This window comes from Oncorhynchus keta, unplaced genomic scaffold (genome assembly GCF_023373465.1).
Source record: "Oncorhynchus keta strain PuntledgeMale-10-30-2019 unplaced genomic scaffold, Oket_V2 Un_contig_21779_pilon_pilon, whole genome shotgun sequence".
NCBI classification, from domain to species: Eukaryota; Metazoa; Chordata; class Actinopteri; order Salmoniformes; family Salmonidae; genus Oncorhynchus; species Oncorhynchus keta.
The window spans coordinates 3,834-26,226 of record NW_026282597.1 but is presented as its reverse complement, the minus strand read 5'-3'; the positions used below and the strand labels follow the sequence as shown (position 1 = coordinate 26,226).

The 22,393-nt window shown below is 44.6% G+C and overlaps 1 protein-coding gene, 2 long non-coding RNA genes and 1 pseudogene across 57 annotated transcripts; 2 read left to right on the top strand and 2 right to left on the bottom strand.

The window, feature by feature from the left end:
* Window positions 1-698: 698 nt before the first annotated feature.
* On the bottom strand, window positions 699-12,284 carry LOC127921209 (gamma-aminobutyric acid receptor-associated protein-like 2). The gene is made up of 3 exons (XM_052504982.1): window positions 12,029-12,284; window positions 10,782-10,837; window positions 699-1,066 (listed from the first exon to the last, which is right to left on the bottom strand). Exons 1-3 carry the CDS (start codon window positions 12,060-12,062, stop codon window positions 845-847), a joined length of 312 nt encoding a protein of 103 aa, XP_052360942.1. The 5' UTR covers window positions 12,063-12,284; the 3' UTR covers window positions 699-844.
* LOC127921211 (uncharacterized) lies at window positions 3,154-8,411 on the top strand. Of its 6 annotated transcripts, none has more exons than XR_008108423.1 (5): window positions 3,154-3,553; window positions 3,996-4,063; window positions 4,303-4,540; window positions 7,079-7,180; window positions 7,655-8,411. It is a non-coding gene; the product is annotated as an uncharacterized LOC127921211 (long non-coding RNA). The 6 variants fall into 6 exon arrangements; XR_008108421.1 differs by having other exon boundaries at window positions 3,996-4,097; XR_008108424.1 differs by lacking the exons at window positions 4,303-4,540; window positions 7,079-7,180; window positions 7,655-8,411 and adding exons at window positions 4,846-4,879; window positions 5,721-5,951.
* Window positions 12,285-16,415: 4,131 nt separating the features above from the next.
* Window positions 16,416-18,366, bottom strand: LOC118381637 (NAD(P)H dehydrogenase [quinone] 1-like; annotated as a pseudogene).
* A 257-nt stretch (window positions 18,367-18,623) lies between these two features.
* LOC127921206 (uncharacterized) lies at window positions 18,624-21,173 on the top strand. 50 transcript variants are annotated; one of them, XR_008108390.1, is made up of 7 exons: window positions 18,696-18,830; window positions 19,090-19,422; window positions 19,571-19,977; window positions 20,052-20,088; window positions 20,126-20,236; window positions 20,533-20,680; window positions 20,866-21,173. It is a non-coding gene; the product is annotated as an uncharacterized LOC127921206 (long non-coding RNA). The 50 variants fall into 50 exon arrangements; XR_008108415.1 differs by having other exon boundaries at window positions 18,624-18,719; window positions 18,757-18,793; window positions 19,016-19,422; window positions 19,571-20,236; XR_008108391.1 differs by having other exon boundaries at window positions 18,663-18,793; window positions 18,979-19,126; window positions 19,238-19,422; window positions 19,571-20,236.
* Window positions 21,174-22,393: the final 1,220 nt, after the last annotated feature.

Genomic DNA, 22,393 nt, shown 5'->3' with positions numbered 1-22,393 from the left:
CTGGTTAACCCACCAGCGTGTCTATACCTATACCTCATGTCCCTAGTTAACCTGGTTAACCCACCAGCGTGTCTATCCTATACCTCATGTCCCTAGTTAACCTGGTTAACCCACCAGCGTGTCTATACCTATACCTCATGTCCCTGGTTAACCTGGTTAACCCACCAGCGTGTCTATACCTATACCTCATGTCCCTAGTTAACCCACCAGTGTGTCTATACCTATACCTCATGTCCCTAGTTAACCTGGTTAACCCACCAGCGTGTCTATATCTATACCTCATGTCCCTAGTTAACCTGGTTAACCCACCAGCGTGTCTATACCTATACCTCATGTCCCTAGTTAACCCACCAGCGTGTCTATATCTATAACTCATGTCCCTAGTTAACCTGGTAAAACCTAGCCTCCAGTATATTTATACCTCATGTCCCAGGTTAACCTGGTAAAACCTAGCCTCCAGTATATTTATACCTCATGTCCCTAGTTAACCTGGTAAAACCTAGCCTCCAGTATATATATACCTCATGTCCCTAGTTAACCTGGTAAAACCTAGCCTCCAGTATATTTATACCTCATGTCCCTAGTTAACCTGGTAAAACCTAGCCTCCAGTATATTTATACCTCATGTCCCTAGTTAACCTGGTAAAACCTAGCCTCCAGTATATTTATACCTCATGTCCCTAGTTAACCTGGTAAAACCTAGCCTCCAGTATATTTATACCTCATGTCCCTAGTTAACCTGGTAAAACCTAGCCTCCAGTATATTTGTGCTGTATGGTCAGTGTCTGACATCAATGGCTAAAAGCAGTCTTTTATCTATTTAACTTGGTGAAATATCGTTTTTCTAAAGGTGCCATTTCAGATGATTCCACTGAGTGCTTAGAGTTCCCGACCTGGACTGAGGCACGGTCTTATCGACGAAGAGGAAGATGGCCTTCTCCGAGGGCAGCTGGATGCGCTTCCTGATGATCCACATGAACTGGGCCACCGTGATGTCAGAGGGGACCAAATACTTCCTCTTGTCGATGTCCACAATCTGAGACCCAGACACCTTCTCCACGATCACCTACAAAACAGACAACACACAGTCAGGTCATATGGGATCTTTGTAAGTGTTCACATGAATTGCCCTCCTGGAACAATAAAGATTTACTGAATTGAAAGATATGACAGTGTTGGGATGTGCATCTTTCACAATCAAGACGATTCGATACACATCTAGATACAGGGACTCCATCACCATAGAGGAACCATGTGTATCTAGATACAGGGACTCCATCACCATAGAGGAACCATGTGTATCTAGATACAGGGACTCCAACACCATAGAGGAACCATGTGTATCTAGATACAGGGACTCCAACACCATAGAGGAACCATGTGTATCTAGATACAGGGACTCCATCACCATAGAGGAACCATATGGATTTAGATACAGGGACTCCATCACCATAGAGGAACCATATGTATCTAGATACAGGGACTCCAACACCATAGAGGAACCATATGTATCTAGATACAGGGACTCCAACACCATAGAGGAACCATATGGATTTAGATACAGGGACTCCATCACCATAGAGGAACCATATGTATCTAGATACAGGGACTCCAACACCATAGAGGAACCATGTGTATCTAGATACAGGGACTCCATCACCATAGAGGAACCATGTGTAACCATATGGATCTAGATACAGGGACTCCAACACCATAGAGGAACCATGTGTATCTAGATACAGGGACTCCATCACCATAGAGGAACCATGTGTATCTAGATACAGGGACTCCATCACCATAGAGGAACCATATGTATCTAGATACAGGGACTCCATCACCATAGAGGAACCTATGGGACTCCAACACCATAGAGGAACCATGTGTATCAGGGACTCCATCACCATAGAGGAACCATATGTATCTAGATACAGGGACTCCATCACCATAGAGGAACCATATGGATCTAGATACAGGGACTCCATCACCATAGAGGAACCATGTTTTATCTAGAAACAGGGACTCCATTAACATGTGTTGCATAAGGGAACACATTCGTTTTCTCCATCACCATAGAGGAACCATGTGTATCTAGATACAGGGACTCCAACACCATAGAGGAACCATATGGGCTATCTAGATACAGGGACTCCAACACCATAGAGGAACCATATGGGCTTTAGATACAGGGACTCCATCACCATAGAGGAACCATGTGTATCTAGATGGGACTCCATCACCATAGAGAAACCATTCTAGTGGGACTCCAACACCATAGAGGGGCTTGATGGGCTTTAGATACAGGGACTCCATCACCATAGAGGAACCATGGGCTATCTAGATACAGGGACTCCACCATGGGAACCATATGAGTGGGCTTCACCATAGATGGGCTTCTGAGGGACTCCAAGTGGGCTTCTGAGTGGGCTTCTGAGGAACCATGGGCTATCTGAGTGGGCTCCTGACTTCTGAGTGGTCCAACACCATAGCTCCCAACCATAGGCACTGCTCTCAGTGCAAGAGGCGAATAACTATGTGTCTCTTATTCGAATTCCATTCTGGGCTGTGATGGAATCTCCTGAGGGCGGTGCTTCTGAGTGGGCTCAGCGTGGGCTTCGGTGTGGGCTTCTGAGTGGGCTTCTGAGTTGGCTCCCTATTGGGTCCTGAGTGGGCATCAGAGTGGGCTTTTCATGTTTTGCTGATACATTTTTCAACAGCGGGATAACAATGGGCTCCTGACATGGGCTTGTCCTCCTAATAAAGCCTACTGGGCTCCAGGTCCCTTCTGAGTGGGCTTCTGATGGGCCAGCCAGGTCCTCAACTAATAAAGCCTACTATCCAGCCAGGTCCTCAACTAATAAAGCCTCTATCCAGCCAGGTCCCTCAACTAATAAAGCCTACTATGGGCCTGGTCCTCAACTGATAAAGCCTACTATCCAGCCAGGTCATCAACTAATAAAGCCTACTATCCAGCCAGGTCCCTCAACTAATAAAGCCTACTATCCAGCCAGGTCCCTCAACTAATAAAGTCTACAATCCAGCCAGGTCCCTCAACTAATAAAGCCTACTATCCAGCCAGGTCCCTCAACTAATAAAGCCTACTATCCAGCCAGGTCCCTCAACTAATAAAGCCTACTGATACCAGCCAGGTCCTCAACTAATAAAGCCTACTATCCAGCCAGGTCCCTCAACTAATAAAGCCTACTATCCAGCCAGGTCCCTCAACTAATAAAGCCTACTATCCAGCCAGGTCCCTCAACTAATAAAGCCTACTATCCAGCCAGGTCCCTCAACTAATAAAGCCTACTATCCAGCCAGGTCCCTCAACTAATAAAGCCTACTATCCAGCCAGGTCCCTCAACTAATAAAGCCTACTATCCAGCCAGGTCCCCCAACTAATAAAGCCTACTATCCAGCCAGGTCCCTCAACTAATAAAGCCTACTATCCAGCCAGGTCACCCAACTAATAAAGCCTACTATCCAGCCAGGTCCCTCAACTAATAAAGCCTACTATCCAGCCAGGTCCCTCAACTAATAAAGCCTACTATCCAGCCAGGTCCCCAACTAATAAAGCCTACTATCCAGCCAGGTCACCTCAACTAATAAAGCCTACTATCCAGCCAGGTCCCTCAACTAATAAAGCCTACTATCCAGCCAGGTCCCTCAACTAATAAAGCCTACTATCCAGCCAGGTCCCTCAACTAATAAAGCCTACTATCCAGCCAGGTCCCTCAACTAATAAAGCCTACTATCCAGCCAGGTCCCTCAACTAATAAAGCCTACTATCCAGCCAGGTCCCTCAACTAATAAAGCCTACTATCCAGCCAGGTCCCTCAACTAATAAAGCCTACTATCCAGCCAGGTCCCTCAACTAATAAAGCCTACTATCCAGCCAGGTCCCTCAACTAATAAAGCCTACTATCCAGCCAGGTCCCTCAACTAATAAAGCCTACTATCCAGCCAGGTCCCTCAACTAATAAAGCCTACTATCCAGCCAGGTCCCTCAACTAATAAAGCCTACTATCCAGCCAGGTCACCCAACTAATAAAGCCTACTATCCAGCCAGGTCCCTCAACTAATAAAGCCTACTATCCAGCCAGGTCCCTCAACTAATAAAGCCTACTATCCAGCCAGGTCCCTCAACTAATAAAGCCTACTATCCAGCCAGGTCCCTCAACTAATAAAGCCTACTATCCAGCCAGGTCCCTCAACTAATAAAGCCTACTATCCAGCCAGGTCCCTCAACTAATAAAGCCTACTATCCAGCCAGGTCACCTCAACTAATAAAGCCTACCATCCAGCCAGGTCACCCAACTAATAAAGCCTACTATCCAGCCAGGTCCCTCAACTAATAAAGCCTACTATCCAGCCAGGTCCCTCAACTAATAAAGCCTACTATCCAGCCAGGTCCCTCAACTAATAAAGCCTACTATCCAGCCAGGTCCCTCAACTAATAAAGCCTACTATCCAGCCAGGTCCCTCAACTAATAAAGCCTACTATCCAGCCAGGTCCCTCAACTAATAAAGTCTACTATCCAGCCAGGTCCTCAACTAATAAAGCCTACTATCCAGCCAGGTCCCTCAACTAATAAAGCCTACTATCCAGCCAGGTCCCTCAACTAATAAAGCCTACTATCCAGCCAGGTCCCTCAACTAATAAAGCCTACTATCCAGCCAGGTCCCTCAACTAATAAAGCCTACTATCCAGCCAGGTCCCTCAACTAATAAAGCCTACTATCCAGCCAGGTCCCTCAACTAATAAAGCCTACTATCCAGCCAGGTCCCTCAACTAATAAAGCCTACTATCCAGCCAGGTCCCTCAACTAATAAAGCCTACTATCCAGCCAGGTCACCCAACTAATAAAGCCTACTATCCAGCCAGGTCCCCAACTAATAAAGCCTACTATCCAGCCAGGTCCCTCAACTAATAAAGCCTACTATCCAGCCAGGTCCCTCAACTAATAAAGCCTACTATCCAGCCAGGTCCCTCAACTAATAAAGCCTACTATCCAGCCAGGTCCCTCAACTAATAAAGCCTACTATCCAGCCAGGTCCCTCAACTAATAAAGCCTACTATCCAGCCAGGTCCCTCAACTAATAAAGCCTACTATCCAGCCAGGTCCCTCAACTAATAAAGCCTACTATCCAGCCAGGTCCCTCAACTAATAAAGCCTACTATCCAGCCAGGTCCCTCAACTAATAAAGCCTACTATCCAGCCAGGTCCCTCAACTAATAAAGCCTACTATCCAGCCAGGTCCCTCAACTAATAAAGCCTACTATCCAGCCAGGTCCCTCAACTAATAAAGCCTACTATCCAGCCAGGTCCCTCAACTAATAAAGCCTACTATCCAGCCAGGTCCCTCAACTAATAAAGCCTACTATCCAGCCAGGTCCCTCAACTAATAAAGCCTACTATCCAGCCAGGTCCCTCAACTAATAAAGCCTACTATCCACCTCAACTAATAAAGCCTACTATCCAGCCAGGTCCCTCAACTAATAAAGCCTACTATCCAGCCAGGTCCCTCAACTAATAAAGCCTACTATCCAGCCAGGTCCCTCAACTAATAAAGCCTACTATCCAGCCAGGTCCCTCAACTAATAAAGCCTACTATCCAGCCAGGCCCCTCAACTAATAAAGCCTACTATCCAGCCAGGTCCCTCAACTAATAAAGCCTACTATCCAGCCAGGTCCCTCAACTAATAAAGCCTACTATCCAGCCAGGTCCCTCAACTAATAAAGCCTACTATCCAGCCAGGTCACCCAACTAATAAAGCCTACTATCCAGCCAGGTCCCTCAACTAATAAAGCCTACTATCCAGCCAGGTCCCTCAACTAATAAAGCCTACTATCCAGCCAGGTCCCTCAACTAATAAAGCCTACTATCCAGCCAGGTCCCTCAACTAATAAAGCCTACTATCCAGCCAGGTCCCTCAACTAATAAAGCCCATATCCAGCCAGGTCCCTCAACTAATAAAGCCTACTATCCAGCCAGGTCACCCAACTAATAAAGCCTACTATCCAGCCAGGTCCCCAACTAATAAAGCCTACTATCCAGCCAGGTCCCTCAACTAATAAAGCCTACTATCCAGCCAGGTCCCTCAACTAATAAAGCCTACTATCCAGCCAGGTCCCTCAACTAATAAAGCCTACTATCCAGCCAGGTCCCTCAACTAATAAAGCCTACTATCCAGCCAGGTCCCTCAACTAATAAAGCCTACTATCCAGCCAGGTCCCTCAACTAATAAAGCCTACTATCCAGCCAGGTCCCTCAACTAATAAAGCCTACTATCCAGCCAGGTCCCTCAACTAATAAAGCCTACCATCCAGCCAGGTCACCCAACTAATAAAGCCTACTATCCAGCCAGGTCACCTCAACTAATAAAGCCTACTATCCAGCCAGGTCCCTCAACTAATAAAGCCTACTATCCAGCCAGGTCCCTCAACTAATAAAGCCTACTATCCAGCCAGGTCCCTCAACTAATAAAGCCTACTACCAGCCAGGTCCCTCAACTAATAAAGCCTACTATCCAGCCAGGTCCCTCAACTAATAAAGCCTACTATCCAGCCAGGTCCCTCAACTAATAAAGCCTACTATCCAGCCAGGTCCCTCAACTAATAAAGCCTACTATCCAGCCAGGTCCCTCAACTAATAAAGCCTACTATCCAGCCAGGTCCCTCAACTAATAAAGCCTACTATCCAGCCAGGTCCCTCAACTAATAAAGCCTACTATCCAGCCAGGTCCCTCAACTAATAAAGCCTACTATCCAGCCAGGTCCCTCAACTAATAAAGCCTACTATCCAGCCAGGTCCCTCAACTAATAAAGCCTACTATCCAGCCAGGTCCCTCAACTAATAAAGCCTACTATCCAGCCAGGTCCCTCAACTAATAAAGCCTACTATCCAGCCAGGTCCCTCAACTAATAAAGCCTACTATCCAGCCAGGTCCCTCAACTAATAAAGCCTACTATCCAGCCAGGTCCCTCAACTAATAAAGCCTACTATCCAGCCAGGTCCCTCAACTAATAAAGCCTACTATCCAGCCAGGTCCCTCAACTAATAAAGCCTACTATCCAGCCAGGTCCCTCAACTAATAAAGCCTACTGTCCAGCCAGGTCCCTCAACTAATAAAGCCTACTATCCAGCCAGGTCCCTCAACTAATAAAGCCTACTGTCCAGCCAGGTCCCTTAACTAATAAAGCCTACTATCCAGCCAGGTCCTCAACTAATAAAGCCTACTATCCAGCCAGGTCCCTCAACTAATAAAGCCTACTATCCAGCCAGGTCCCTCAACTAATAAAGCCTACTATCCAGCCAGGTCCCTCAACTAATAAAGCCTACTATCCAGCCAGGTCCCTCAACTAATAAAGCCTACTATCCAGCCAGGTCCCTCAACTAATAAAGCCTACTATCCAGCCAGGTCCCTCAACTAATAAAGCCTACTATCCAGCCAGGTCACCCAACTAATAAAGCCTACTATCCAGCCAGGTCCCCAACTAATAAAGCCTACTATCCAGCCAGGTCCCTCAACTAATAAAGCCTACTATCCAGCCAGGTCCCTCAACTAATAAAGCCTACTATCCAGCCAGGTCCCTCAACTAATAAAGCCTACTATCCAGCCAGGTCCCTCAACTAATAAAGCCTACTATCCAGCCAGGTCCCTCAACTAATAAAGCCTACTATCCAGCCAGGTCCCTCAACTAATAAAGCCTACTGTCCAGCCAGGTCCCTCAACTAATAAAGCCTACTATCCAGCCAGGTTCCTCAAGTAATAAAGCCTACTGTCCAGTCAGGTCCCTCAACTAATAAAGCCTACCATCCAGCCAGGTCCCTCAACTAATAAAGCCTACTGTCCAGCCAGGTCCCTCAACTAATAAAGCCTACCATCCAGCCAGGTCCCTCAACTAATAAAGCCTACTATCCAGCCAGGTCCCTCAACTAATAAAGCCTACTATCCAGCCAGGTCCCTCAACTAATAAAGCCTACTATCCAGCCAGGTCCCTCAACTAATAAAGCCTACTATCCAGCCAGGTCCCTCAACTAATAAAGCCTACTATCCAGCCAGGTCCCTCAACTAATAAAGCCTACTATCCAGCCAGGTCCCTCAACTAATAAAGCCTACTATCCAGCCAGGTCCCTCAACTAATAAAGCCTACTATCCAGCCAGGTCCCTCAACTAATAAAGCCTACAATCCAGCCAGGTCCCTCAACTAATAAAGCCTACTATCCAGCCAGGTCCCTCAACTAATAAAGCTACTATCCAGCCAGGTCCCTCAACTAATAAAGCCTACTATCCAGCCAGGTCCCTCAACTAATAAAGCCTACTATCCAGCCAGGTCCCTCAACTAATAAAGCCTACTATCCAGCCAGGTCCCTCAACTAATAAAGCCTACTATCCAGCCAGGTCACCCAACTAATAAAGCCTACTATCCAGCCAGGTCCCTCAACTAATAAAGCCTACTATCCAGCCAGGTCCCTCAACTAATAAAGCCTACTATCCAGCCAGGTCCCTCAACTATTAAAGCCTACCATCCAGCCAGGTCACCCGTCATACAAGTCAGTGTTTGACGTCTGTCCATGTCTGAGGATGTCGAGAGATGACGTGGAAACTGGCCTCTAGGGGGCAACAGTGAGCGTTGTTACCTTCAAGATGGTCCTTCTGTGGCTCAGTTGGTAGAGCATGGCGCTTGTAACGCCAGGGTAGTGGGTTCGATTCCCGGGACCACCCATACGTAGAATGTATGCACACATGACTGTAAGTCGCTTTGGATAAAAGCGTCAGCTAAATGGCATATATTATTATATTATATTATTATTATATTATATATTATATATTATATTATTATTCAAGAAGGCTTTGGTTTTGCTACAGGTGTTGTGGACGGGACCTTAAAAGACCTTAAGCATCTACCTCTGGAACCAGAGCATGTTCAAATCCAGCGATAAACAACTTTCTATCTTTTTGTTTTCAGCCAATCCTTTTTATTTGATTTATTTCACCTTTATTTAACCAGGGAGGCAAGTTGAGAACAAGTTCTCATTACAATTGTGACCTGGCCAAGATAAAGCAAAGCAGTTCGACAGATACAACGACACAGAGTTACACATGGAGTAAAACAAACATACAGTCAATAATACAGTAGAACAATGTGCCTATATACAATGTGAGCAAATGAGGTGAGATAAGGGAGGTAAAGGCAAAAAAAGGCCATGGTGGCAAAGTAAATACAATATAGCAAGTAAAAAATAAAAAATAAAAAAATAATCCTAAACCTTAATGCCTAAACTTAACCATAGACCGATAGCGCAGTAACAAAACATTTTGAAATTGGACGTTTCAGAAACATGAATGAATGTCTAATTCTGACATGAGACTGTGAGAGTTTGTTGATAATATTACGGAAGCCATTTTAGCATTTGAATGCTGTAAGTGCCGCGCAGATGTACAAGCTCAGGAACAGGCCCCCTGCCTTTGGGTTGGTCAGCGTGTGAAACGGGACCCAGTGCACAGGTTGACCCAGGCTACTGATGTTCGGTATGTAAAATGACTCCTATGTCTTTATTTCCTTTATATAAAATTTGTAAAAAAATTAAAAACACGTTTTCACTTTGTCATTACAGTGTGTAGATGGGTGAGATTTAAAAAATATATTCTTTCCATTTTGAATTCAGGCTGTAACAAGAAACTGTGTAATAAGTCAAGGGGTATGAATACTTTCTGAAGGCTCTTGACACGAATGATGAGCTGTATTTTCAGAAGATAGAAATAATATAATATGATGCAAAAAAAATAAAAAAAATAATGTGAACCGGCGATTCCTAATGTTTTCTGACCGATGCTATGCTACATTTGGATCGGTTTGGGGTCCACTTGTGTCACGACTTCCGCAAAAGTCGGTCCCCCTCCTTGTTTCGGGCGCGGTCGACGTCGCCGGCCTTCTAGCCGCCGCCGATCCACTTTTCATTTTCCATTTGTTTTGTCTTTGTCTTATCACACCTGGCTTCACTCAACCAATCACCTGTTTATTATTTAACCCTCTGTTCCCCATGTTGTGTTTGTGAGTGATTGTTTATTGTAATTCGGTCCGTCTTTGTGGGCTCGTGACCCCCATGTTGTGTTTGTGAGTGATTGTTTATTGTAATTCGGTCCGTCTTTGTGGACTCGTGATGTTACTTTGTATATTTTTGTCTTTTTGAGTAAAGTACGTTTGGTTACTCATATCTGCTGTGCTGCGCCTGCCTCTCTACACCAGCTACACACCTTTAACAACTTGCATCTTACACATTTTGAATTGGGGACCGATGTGCATCGGTGAATCATTACAGCCTGATGAGACACAGGCATTAAAATAAAATTCACTGTTACATTATAATAACTATGTTATAACGATGCGTGAAACACGTTTATAAAGTTATTTTAACAACAAAAACATCCCGCTGTACCTAATATCATTAATAACCATTAGACGTAGGAGTTATAGCATAGCAGGGCTCAGGGCTAAATGGACATTCCTTCGGTCCCTACAGAGTTAGGTCAAATCATTTTCTGTACCTTACCTGAAATAATATGCCTCTCGGGCAATTCAAACTGATTGAGGCGCCTTTTTACTGAAGAATGTGCTTAGTTTCTATTATAGTGTTTTGGTATATATCTGTTTTGCATTTCATATTGATGTGTTTATTTTCCATCTGTAAAAGAGACATTGGTCTCAGCATGACTCCCTGTCAAAACTAAAAAGGTACAACAATACACCCAACACCCAGTGAAAACCCGTCTCACTCACCGGAACCCTATCTGGGTACTTGCTGCGTATTTTGGCCGACTCTATACACCGATGTTCTGTTGAGAAGAAGAGATGGATTGAGAGATGTTGTGAAGGGTGTTACACTGTCATCGGTACAGTAATACAGCATGTTTCAGACACTCCTAGCTCCCGGGAGGGTAGGCGTTTTGCTCCAGCTTTTACTCTAAACCAGCTGATTCAGCTAATCAAGAACCTTAAGAGCCACTTAGATTAGTAGAATAGGTTGCCCCCCTGACCTACTCAGTTCAGCAAAGAGCAGGGTTGTGTCCCAAAATGCCTCCCCCCTATTCCCTGTGTGGTGCACTACTTTTAACCAAGGCGCTGGTCAAAAGTAGTGCACTATATAGGGAATAGGGTTCCATTTGGAACTCACAGTCTTGGGTGGCTGAGACAGGAGGATCAACATTTGACGAGAGGTCACATGACGTTGCCTGACCGAGATCCACAGGCATCAGCAGCAGCTGTTGGACACCAGATGCACTCTGGGTAATCACTAGCAAAAGCTGCCAATTCACTGGGCTAAATATGTCAATATTTCCCCTAGGCTACTTCTCTATGTGTCAATCTAACACATAAACCATACAGGTGTGGCCTAAATCCAAATTATGTAACAAAAGGAAAAGAAAACTCTGGAATAGACTTTTGTTAAAATATATAAATAATTGTTGCCATGTTATGTAAGAATATTTCAGCCAAAAATCGTTGTAATGTTATCACAATAATAACCCAATGTTCAGGGGATATGCCATGCGCCAGGAGCAAAGAAGGATCGAGACAACATTTTGACAACTGTTTGTTAGAACAGAATAGGCCTAGTTCTATTTGACATTATATATTTACTTTCAACGTCACGATCATATCAGTTGTCATGTCAATAGGAACGAGAAGTCCGGGAATCGAGGTGATTCAAAATTAAAACGCATAGCACATTTAACCAATAAAACAACCAATCCATTAGCAATATTTGACTGATGTCTTTTAAACAAGACATTAAGTAACGTAGACATACAATTTCGATTAACTTCGTAGTGTTATTTTGTAGCCAAAGGACTCAACAACATCTGAGCGGCTAGGTCACTACAGTCAGCCAATGTTAGTGCAGAAAAGTAGCCAATCATAATCAGTAAATTACATTTAAAAAAAGAAGAATACAGAGGAGATACATATTTGTTCCTATTTTGACAATTTTGTTATTTGCCTGTTATGAAACAAGTAACCCCCTTTACCCAGGGAATGATCCTCTTTGAACATCCATTTCATGGTGGCTGATTCCGGGAGAGTTTGCTCGATGCGCAGTAAAATCGTAGAGGGTTGCTGAGGAATCAGACAGTGACAAGAAAAAAAAAGAAATATTGCTATTGCTGTATTCCTAAAACTCAAAACAATGTAAAAATGTTGAGCAAGAACGTCAACAATGTAGCAAAACAAGTCTCAGTCGGCCTCAGCGCTTCCCAGGCGATGCCGTCACTATGGGACTGTACCATCTCATCGCAGGGGACGGAGGCTGATTCGGAGTGGGTGCGGTTCAGAGGACACACATGCTGCGCAGATTATCAGATCTTTACAACGCCTCGGTGTTTAACGTTTGCGCGTTTAACGTCCAATCACCAATCCACACGATAAAGACGTAGCCAACAGTCTGCTGTAACCTAGAGCAGGTCTGTGCAGAGTTTGTATCTCTGGAACATATCTAGGATCTCAGTCTACTTTCGTTCTTTTTTTTAAAGGTACTTGCTGTTCTGGATCATTCCAACTCAACTTTACCCCTTTGAATTTACATTTAAAATGGTTAATGTTAGGGTAAGGGCTCTGGTTAAATTTTAGGGTAAGGGCTAGGATTTAGGTTATAGACGTCCCAAAGATCCCGGATAGCATTATAATTTTTAAAAACATTACATTCTGGTCTAGAAGCTGGAGACTCTTACCTCCCTCACTAGCTTTAAGCACCAGCTGTCAGAGCAGATCACTGCACCTGTACATAGCTCATTTGTAAATAGCCCATCCAATATACCTCATCCCCATTCTGTATTTATTTATTTATTTATCTTGTTCCTTTGCACCCCAGTATCTCTACTTGCACATTTATCTTCTGCACCCTACCATTCCAGTGTTTAATTGCTATATTGTAATTACTTCACCACCATGGCCTATTTATTGCCCTTACCTCTCTTATCCTACCTCATTTGCACACACTGTATATAGATTTTTCTACTGTATTATTGATTGTATGTTTGTTTATTCCATGTGTAACTGTGTTGTTGTATGTGTCGAACTGCTTTGCTTTGCAAATAAGAACTTGTTCTCAACTAGCCAACCTGGTTAAATAAAGGTGAACTAAAAAATAAAATAGTTTATGACAGATGCCTGAGCTGATGAGCAAGTGATTTGTACTTGAAACCCCATTATATCTCCATAAATCCTCTCTATTTTCTCACCCTTTTCATGGGATAAAGTAAGGCAATGATTCACATAGGAATATCATAGATATGTTGTTTGGGCGGCATCCCACTAGAGAGTTACATACGGAATCATACATAAGACTGATTGAAATAGAATCCCAGTGGACACACTCGTCATTATTCTGGGCCTTCAAAGTAGGCTTCAGTAACAGCACTATGGGACTGTACCATCAGCTGGTCCTTTATTCAGTCACTCTCACCCCCCCCCCCCTCCTTTATTCAGTCACTCTCACCCCCCCCTCCTTTATTCAGTCACTCTCACCCCCTCCTTTGTTTAGTTCTCCTTTATTCAGTCACTCTCACCCCCTCCTTTATTCAGTCACTCTCACCCCCAGTCCTTTATTCAGTCACTCTCACCCCCCTCCTTTATTTAGTCACTCTCACCCCCTCCTTTATTCAGTCACTCTCACCCCCTCCTTTATTCAGTCACTCTCACCCCCCTCCTTTATTCAGTCACTCTCACCCCCCCTCCTTTATTCAGTCACTCTCACCCCCTCCTTTATTCAGTCACTCTCACCCCTCCTTTATTCAGTCACTCTCACCCCCTCCTTTATTCAGTCACCCACCCCAGCTCCCCCTTTATTCAGTCACTCTCACCCCCTCCTTTATTCAGTCACTCTCACCCCCTCCTTTATTCAGTCACTCTCACCCCCTCCTTTATTCAGTCACTCTCACCCCCTCCTTTATTCAGTCACTCTCACCCCCAGCTCCATCAGGCAACAGAGAATCTGTAGCTGGACGGTTTGAAGCAGTTTAATCCGTGCTCTGATTGGAGTGTTATTGCCATGTAAAGGCCATAACCCAGCTCTATTATTTATCCCTAATTGTTTTATTATAAGTATGTGCTAATAGTATTGGTTGTATAACATGTACAGACAGGTATTCAGATATCAGCAGTGCTTTAGTATGTGGTGATACAGAATGAGGATAATACAACACACGACAGTAATCTACTATTATTATTATACAGTAACTTTACAGTGTAGTGTGTGGTTGACTTGCCAGCCTCTGTAACACTCGCTGTCACCAGGTTTTCCAGAAATCCAGGTTGGATTTCCTACTTATACCATCCTGATTCCCAGAATCTTCCAGCTGGGATTTCTGGAAAACTTCAACATTTTTGTGGGGGAGAGTTTCCAGAATTTTTCACTTTGACATAATCCAAACTGTATTCTCGTGAACTAGCCTGATCATGCGATAGCTCGCCATTCTGTTTCATCTCAAGGAAGCCCCGAGATCAGGTTGGTTCTACGAGGTTATCAAAACTGTGTATACACCCACAGGAGGTTGGTGGCTCCTTAATTGGGGAGGATTGGCTCGTGGTAATGACTGGAGCGGAATCTATGGAATGGTACCAAATACCATCTAACGCATGGTTTCCATGGTTTCCAGGTGTTTGATGCCGTTCCATTTGCTCCGGTCCGGTCATTATTATGAGCAGCAGTCTCAGTCTCCTGTGATATGTAGGTTGTGTTGATGTCAAAATGGCAACCCCATTATCAACCAATCAGGAGTTCTGGAAAACCTGGGAAATTTGCGGAAAGTTACTAGAATTTTACAACCCTGGTTTTGTTGATCTCAAACAGTTTCCCCTTTTACTATCCTCAGCTTTCAGCTGGTTATCAGGGAGGAGGGGTTACCAGCCTTCAGCTGGTTATCAGGGAGGAGGGGTTATCAGCCTTCAGCTGGTTATCAGGGAGGAGGGGTTATCAGCCTTCAGCTGGTTATCGGGGAGGAGCTGTTATCAGCCTTCAGCTGGATATCAGGGAGGAGGGGTCATCAGCTTTCAGCTGGTTATCAGAGGGAGGGGTTACCAGCCTTCAGCTGGTTATCAGAGAGGAGGGGTTATCAGCCTTCAGCTGGTTGTCAGGGAGGAGGGGTTATCAGCCTTCAGCTGGTTGTCAGGGAGGAGGGGTTATCAGCCTTCAGCTGGTTGTCAGGGAGGAGGGGTTATCAGCCTTCAGCTGGTTATCAGGGAGGAGGGGTTACCAGCCTTCAGCTGGTTATCAGGGAGGAGGGGTTACCAGCCTTCAGCTGGTTATCAGGGAGGAGGGGTTACCAGCCTTCAGCTGGTTATCAGGGAGGAGGGGTTACCAGAGGGAGGGGTTACCAGCCTTCAGCTGGTTATCAGGGAGGAGGGGTTACCAGCCTTCAGCTGGTTCAGGGAGGAGGGGTTATCAGCCTTCAGCTGGTTCAGGGAGGAGGGGTTACCAGCCTTCAGCTGGTTGTCAGGGAGGAGAGATCCTCAGACTTCAGCTGGTTATCAGGGAGGAGGGTTATCAGCCTTCAGCTGGTTCAGGGAGGAGGGGTTACCAGCCTTCAGCTGGTTCAGGGAGGAGGGGTTATCAGGGAGGAGGGGTTACCAGCCTTCAGCTGGTTCAGGGAGGAGGGGTTATCAGCCTCCAGCTGGTTCAGGGAGGAGGGGTTATCAGGGAGGAGGGGTTACCAGCCTTCAGCTGGTTCAGGGAGGAGGGGTTACCAACAATACAACTAAAAACAAATGTTTGTGTGTCCTCCTCCCATGAATAGTTTTTAATCTGTTTTTTAAAGGGAAGGGAGTTCCATGCAATCACAGCTCTGTATAAAGCCTTGAATTAGTTCTGGACTTGGGGACTGTGAAGAGACCCCTGGTGGCATGTCTTTGTGGGTTATGTATGGGGTGTCTCTGCTGGGTGTTATTTGATTATGCAAATAATCTGGAATGTTCATTCCAGTAGTATTTATCATTAAAACAAACAGAAGAGAAGCAGTTCATCTCTTGTCAACCCTCAACCAGGAAAGACTGGGATGCATGTTGTTGATGTTAGTTCTGTACGTGTAGTTAAGGGCAAGGCGTGCTGCTCTGTTTTGAGACAGCTGTTCACTCTAGAAAATAGGGCTCCAAAACCATTCTTCAAATGTCCACATAGGAGAACCCTTTTTGGTTCTATGTGAAAACAATTTTTTGGTTCCAGGTAGAAATCATTTTATGAAAAGGTTCTTATTGGAACCAAAAGAGTTCTACCTGGAACCAACAAGCGTTCTTCAAAGGGTTCTCCTTTGGTTCTAAATGGTTTTAGGTTCTAGATAGCACCTTTAAGAGGGTAGCTTTGCTAGATTCCTCCTTTGCTCCACCTGACCATATTACCGGACAGTAATCAACATGAGACCAGAACAGAGTCTGAACAACTAGTGCAGTTTATTGATGTTTCAAAAACGCAGAACATCTTTTTATAACAGACATACCTCTCCCCATCTTCACAACAACTCTGTCAATTTGATTTGACCATAATAACCGACCATCCACTGTTATACTTAAGCAATAAGGTGCGAGGGGGGTTTATGGACAATTTACGACGGCTAAGGGCTGTTCTTAAGCACGACGCAATGCGGAGTTCCTGGTTACAGCTTTTAGCCGTGGAATATTGGCCATTTACCACAAACCCCCGAGGTGCCTTATTGCTATTATAAACTGGTTACCAACGTAATTGGAAGAGTCCAAATAAATGTTTTGTCATATCCGTGGTATACCACGGCTGTTAGCCAATCAGCATTCAGGGCTCGAAGCACCCAGTTTATAAGTAGGAATTTAGCTTCCCCAACTTGCTCAACGGTCACACCCTTTATACACAACTCTAGCTGAGGTTTAGGTCTTAGAGAATGTTTTTATTACTAAACACCTGATACTAATGTGTAGCGTGTGGAATCATCTGCATACGTAGTCATTCTAGCTTTGTGTTTAAGACCAGTGGCAAATCATTTGTAAAAATAGAGAAGAGTAACTGGTCCAAGGAAACTACCCTGAGGGACACCGCACTTTACATATCTGATGTTAGAGAAGCTTCCACTGAAGAACACTCTCTGGGTTCTATTGGAGAAATCATTATCCAAGGGTCATCAGCCTTCAGCTGGTTGTCAGGGGGGAGGGGTCATCAGCCTTCAACTGGTTGTCAGGGGGGAGGGGTCATCAGCCTTCAGCTGGTTGTCAGGGGGGAGGGGTCATCAGCCTTCAGCTGGTTGTCAGGGGGGAGGGGTCATCAGCCTTCAGCTGGTTGTCAGGGGGAGGGGTCATCAGCCTTCAGTTGGTTGTCAGGGGGGAGGGGTTTCCCCAGGTGGTGTCCGGTGGTGATGCCGTGGGGGCGGGTGCTCTGCTCCTCCCTGACCTCCGGCCGCAGCACGAAGCCCCGGGAAGGTCAGGTCAAACATCTCGCTGGGGGCAAAAAGTCAGGGGTCGCTCGACCAGCAGGGTCTTCAGCCTGGCCCTCCAGCCATCCAGCATGGCTGTCCGATTCGCGGGGGGGCTGTGTCCCGGACACCAGAACACCTGGGGGGCTAGCACCTGGAACCCACAGAAGTGAAGCACGCCGTTCTGGAAGGATGGAGGGACGTGGAGGAGAGAGGAGAGGAGTCTGGGTCAAATACATGTAGCAAATACTTGAAACTGCGCTTGGTTTAGTTTGCACAATATGCTACAATGGAACCAATGAAATAGACCCCCCAAAAAATGCAAATCCAAAACTAAATGAAACACATTGGAAATACTTGGTACTTGGAGGTAACCTTGAAGCATAAAAAACATGTTTGTGTGTCACATCTTAACTCTTCCCCCCTGGCTGTCTTCCTGCGTTACCTGTAGGGGCCACAGTGTGACGTTAATGTCTCCGTTGAGGCCGTCAGGGCGGTACATAGTCTGCATTGACCCAGTGCTGAACGACAACATGGCTTTCTTGTCCTGTAAAATGATGAAGAGTATGAAGTGTAACTCCCAACAAACACAGAGGCCCTCTTCATTCCACCAAAACACCATTTACCCTTATCCTAGAAGCAATGTATCCTGAACTGAATAAGAGCAGTGGGTCATTTCATAAGGTAGATTGTCCAAACAAAAACTCATCTTTTGACCAATGGGTAAAATACTATATTAATTGTGTAGGTAATGCTCAAACAAAAACCAATGGTCCAAACCTCATGTCTCTGTCATAATCTGTTCAAAATGTTTTTTTTTTACCCTTGTAGGATGTTGTTTTTACCCATGTAGGATGATGTTTTACCCATGTAGGATGTTGTTTTTACCCATGTAGGATGATGTTTTACCCTTGTAGGATGTTGTTTTTACCCTTGTAGGATGTTATTTTTACCCTTGTAGGATGTTATTTTACCCTTGTAGGATGCTGTTTTTACCTTTGTAGGATGTTGTTTTTACCCTTGTAGGATGTTGTTTTTACCCTTGTAGGATGTTGTTTTTACCCTTGTAGGATGTTGTTTTACCCTTGTAGGATGTTGTTTTACCCTTGTAGGATGTTGTTTTTACCCTTGTAGGATGTTGTTTTTACCCTTGTAGGATGTTGTTTTACCCTTGTAGGATGTTGTTTTTACCCTTGTAGGATGTTAGAGAATAGCATTGGGTCAGCTAGACTAGAGGATGTTAGAGAATAGCATTAGGTCAGCTAGACTAGAGGATGTTAGAGAATAGCATTAGGTCAGTTAGACTAGAGGATGTTAGAGAATAGCATTAGGTCAGCTAGACTAGAGGATGTTAGAGAATAGCATTAGGTCAGCTAGACTAGAGGATGTTAGAGAATAGCATTAGGTCAGTTAGACTAGAGGATGTTAGAGAATAGCATTAGGTCAGTTAGACTAGAGGATGTTAGAGAATAGCATTAGGTCAGTTAGACTAGAGGATGTTAGAGAATAGCATTAGGTCAGTTAGACTAGAGGATGTTAGAGAATAGCATTAGGTCAGTTAGACTAGAGGATGTTAGAGAATAGCATTAGGTCAGTTAGACTAGAGGATGTTAGAGAATAGCATTAGGTCAGTTAGACTAGAGGATGTTAGAGAATAGCATTAGGTCAGCTAGACTAGACGATGTTAGAGAATAGCATTAGGTCAGCTAGACTAAACGATGTTAGAGAATAGCATTAGGTCAGTTAGACTAGAGGATGTTAGAGAATAGCATTAGGTCAGTTAGACTAGAGGATGTTAGAGAATAGCATTAGGTCAGCTAGACTAGACGATGTTAGAGAATAGCATTAGGTCAGCTAGACTAAACGATGTTAGAGAATAGCATTAGGTCAGTTAGACTAGAGGATGTTAGAGAATAGCATTAGGTCAGTTAGACTAGACGATGTTAGAGAATAGCATTAGGTCAGCTAGACTAGAGGATGTTAGAGAATAGCATTAGGTCAGCTAGACTAAACGATGTTAGAGAATAGCATTAGGTCAGTTAGACTAAACGATGTTAGAGAATAGCATTAGGTCAGTTAGACTAGAGGATGTTAGAGAATAGCATTAGGTCAGTTAGACTAGAGGATGTTAGAGAATAGCATTAGGTCAGTTAGACTAGAGGATGTTAGAGAATAGCATTAGGTCAGCTAGACTAGAGGATGTTAGAGAATAGCATTAGGTCAGTTAGACTAGACGATGTTAGAGAATAGCATTAGGTCAGCTAGACTAGAGGATGTTAGAGAATAGCATTAGGTCAGCTAGACTAGAGGATGTTAGAGAATAGCATTAGGTCAGTTAGACTAGAGGATGTTAGAGAATAGCATTAGGTCAGTTAGACTAGAGGATGTTAGAGAATAGCATTAGGTCAGCTAGACTAGAGGATGTTAGAGAATAGCATTAGGTCAGCTAGACTAGAGGATGTTAGAGAATAGCATTAGGTCAGCTAGACTAGACGATGTTAGAGAATAGCATTAGGTCAGCTAGACTAGAGGATGTTAGAGAATAGCATTAGGTCAGTTAGACTAGAGGATGTTAGAGAATAGCATTAGGTCAGTTAGACTAGAGGATGTTAGAGAATAGCATTAGGTCAGCTAGACTAGACGATGTTAGAGAATAGCATTAGGTCACCTAGACTAGAGGATGTTAGAGAATAGCATTAGGTCAGCTAGACTAGAGGATGTTAGAGAATAGCATTAGGTCAGCTAGACTAGAGGATGTTAGAGAATAGCATTAGGTCAGCTAGACTAGACGATGTTAGAGAATAGCATTAGGTCAGCTAGACTAGAGGATGTTAGAGAATAGCATCAGGTCAGCTAGACTAGAGGATGTTAGAGAATAGCATTAGGTCAGTTAGACTAGACGATGTTAGAGAATAGCATTAGGTCAGCTAGACTAGAGGATGTTAGAGAATAGCATTAGGTCACCTAGACTAGACGATGTTAGAGAATAGCATTAGGTCAGTTAGACTAGACGCTGTTAGAGAATAGCATTAGGTCAGCTAGACTAGAGGATGTTAGAGAATAGCATTAGGTCAGCTAGACTAGACGCTGTTAGAGAATAGCATTAGGTCAGCTAGACTAGAGGATGTTAGAGAATAGCATTAGGTCAGCTAGACTAGAGGATGTTAGAGAATAGCATTAGGTCAGCTAGACTAGAGGATGTTAGAGAATAGCATTAGGTCAGCTAGACTAGAGGATGTTAGAGAATAGCATTAGGTCAGCTTGACTAGACGCTGTTAGAGAATAGCATTAGGTCAGCTAGACTAGAAGATGTTAGAGAATAGCATTAGGTCAGTTAGACTAGACGATGTTAGAGAATAGCATTAGGTCAGATAGACTAGACGATGTTAGAGAATAGCATTGTGTCAGCTAGACTAGACGATGTTAGAGAATAGCATTAGGTCAGCTAGACTAGACGATGTTAGAGAATAGCATTAGGTCAGCTAGACTAGAGGATGTTAGAGAATAGCATCAGGTCAGCTAGACTAGAGGATGTTAGAGAATAGCATTAGGTCAGTTAGACTAGACGATGTTAGAGAATAGCATTAGGTCAGCTAGACTAGAGGATGTTAGAGAATAGCATTAGGTCACCTAGACTAGACGATGTTAGAGAATAGCATTAGGTCAGTGTGGAAGGACCACTAGAGGGCAGGCTGGGCTCATGGATAGTAGCCCAACAAAGCATGGGAGACAAGGTAACCAGAGTCAATTAAGCACAGCTGACGGTACTAATGGGATACTCTCCTTCCCTATAAAAGAGAGAATGGAACCAGCAGAGAGGGGGGAAAACTATCTCTGGAAGATGGCCACGAGAGAGAAGCTGTGCTGAAAGAACCACGAAGATGGTGACAAACCCGTGATTTATGTTTGTTGTAGTTTAAAGATTATCCTATTGTGTTCTTGTTTCATCTGGAGAAGAAGATGTGTTTTTCCTTGGAAGATTTTTCATTGATTATGTTAGAATGTTTTTGGTTGACAAAATACCCTCAATAGAGAACCGTGTTCAATCAGAAAAACCTACTCCTGACTCGTTTATTCCACCTTCCCGCTTTAGAGTGACGCCTAATTACTTGAGTACGCTCACATTGGTGGAGGATGCAGGCACTAGGTGGACGAGTGACACAAGGATAAGTGAGTAAATTAATATTCTTCCAGAAGACCCGGAGGAACCATTCAAGAACGATGGATAACGCCCTACTACAACAATTGATCACGGCACAGCAGACAACCATAGAACTCCTGCAACAACAGCTGAGTCGACGAGAAGAACCTACAGTTAGGCCAGAGCGGCTGCTCACGCCATCTTACCTCGTCTCTCCAAGGAGGATGATATTGAGGCCTTTCTCATGACCTTGAGAAAGGACGGCCACCTTGGAAGAGTGGCCGCCCACAGAATGGGCTAGCGCATTAGCTCCTCTTTTGACCGGGGTGGCTCAGGAAGCCTATTTTGACCTGGATTCCCACGAAGCGGCGGACTATGGGCGACTAAAGCCGAGATCCTGTCCCGGTACCAACTGACGAAACAGTGGCTAGAACCTGGAAAGGGAGTAGGACATGTGATAGAGACTCTCGTAGTGGACAAGATATTGAGAGAATTACCCAGTGACTTAAAAGGGTTGTGGGGCAAGCCAACCCGTTGTCAGCGTGACATAGCCCAGGCGGTGGAAACATATCGGTCTACAGGGAGTTGTTAAAAGTGACAGGAGGAACGGAAGGAGTCTTCCAATCCCGTACCACGACTCACCCCGGCGCGCCCGCCACCGCGTCAAGCCCCCCGGAGGTGGGAGAGTCAGCCACCACACAGCCGGGTCGGTGTTATAAGTGTCAGTCTCCCAACCATTATGCCCCACAATGTCCTAGCAGGATGAGCCCATGGTCACGGAGTCGTCACTGCCTACCCCACATCCCGTTTTGAGGGCAGGATCAACA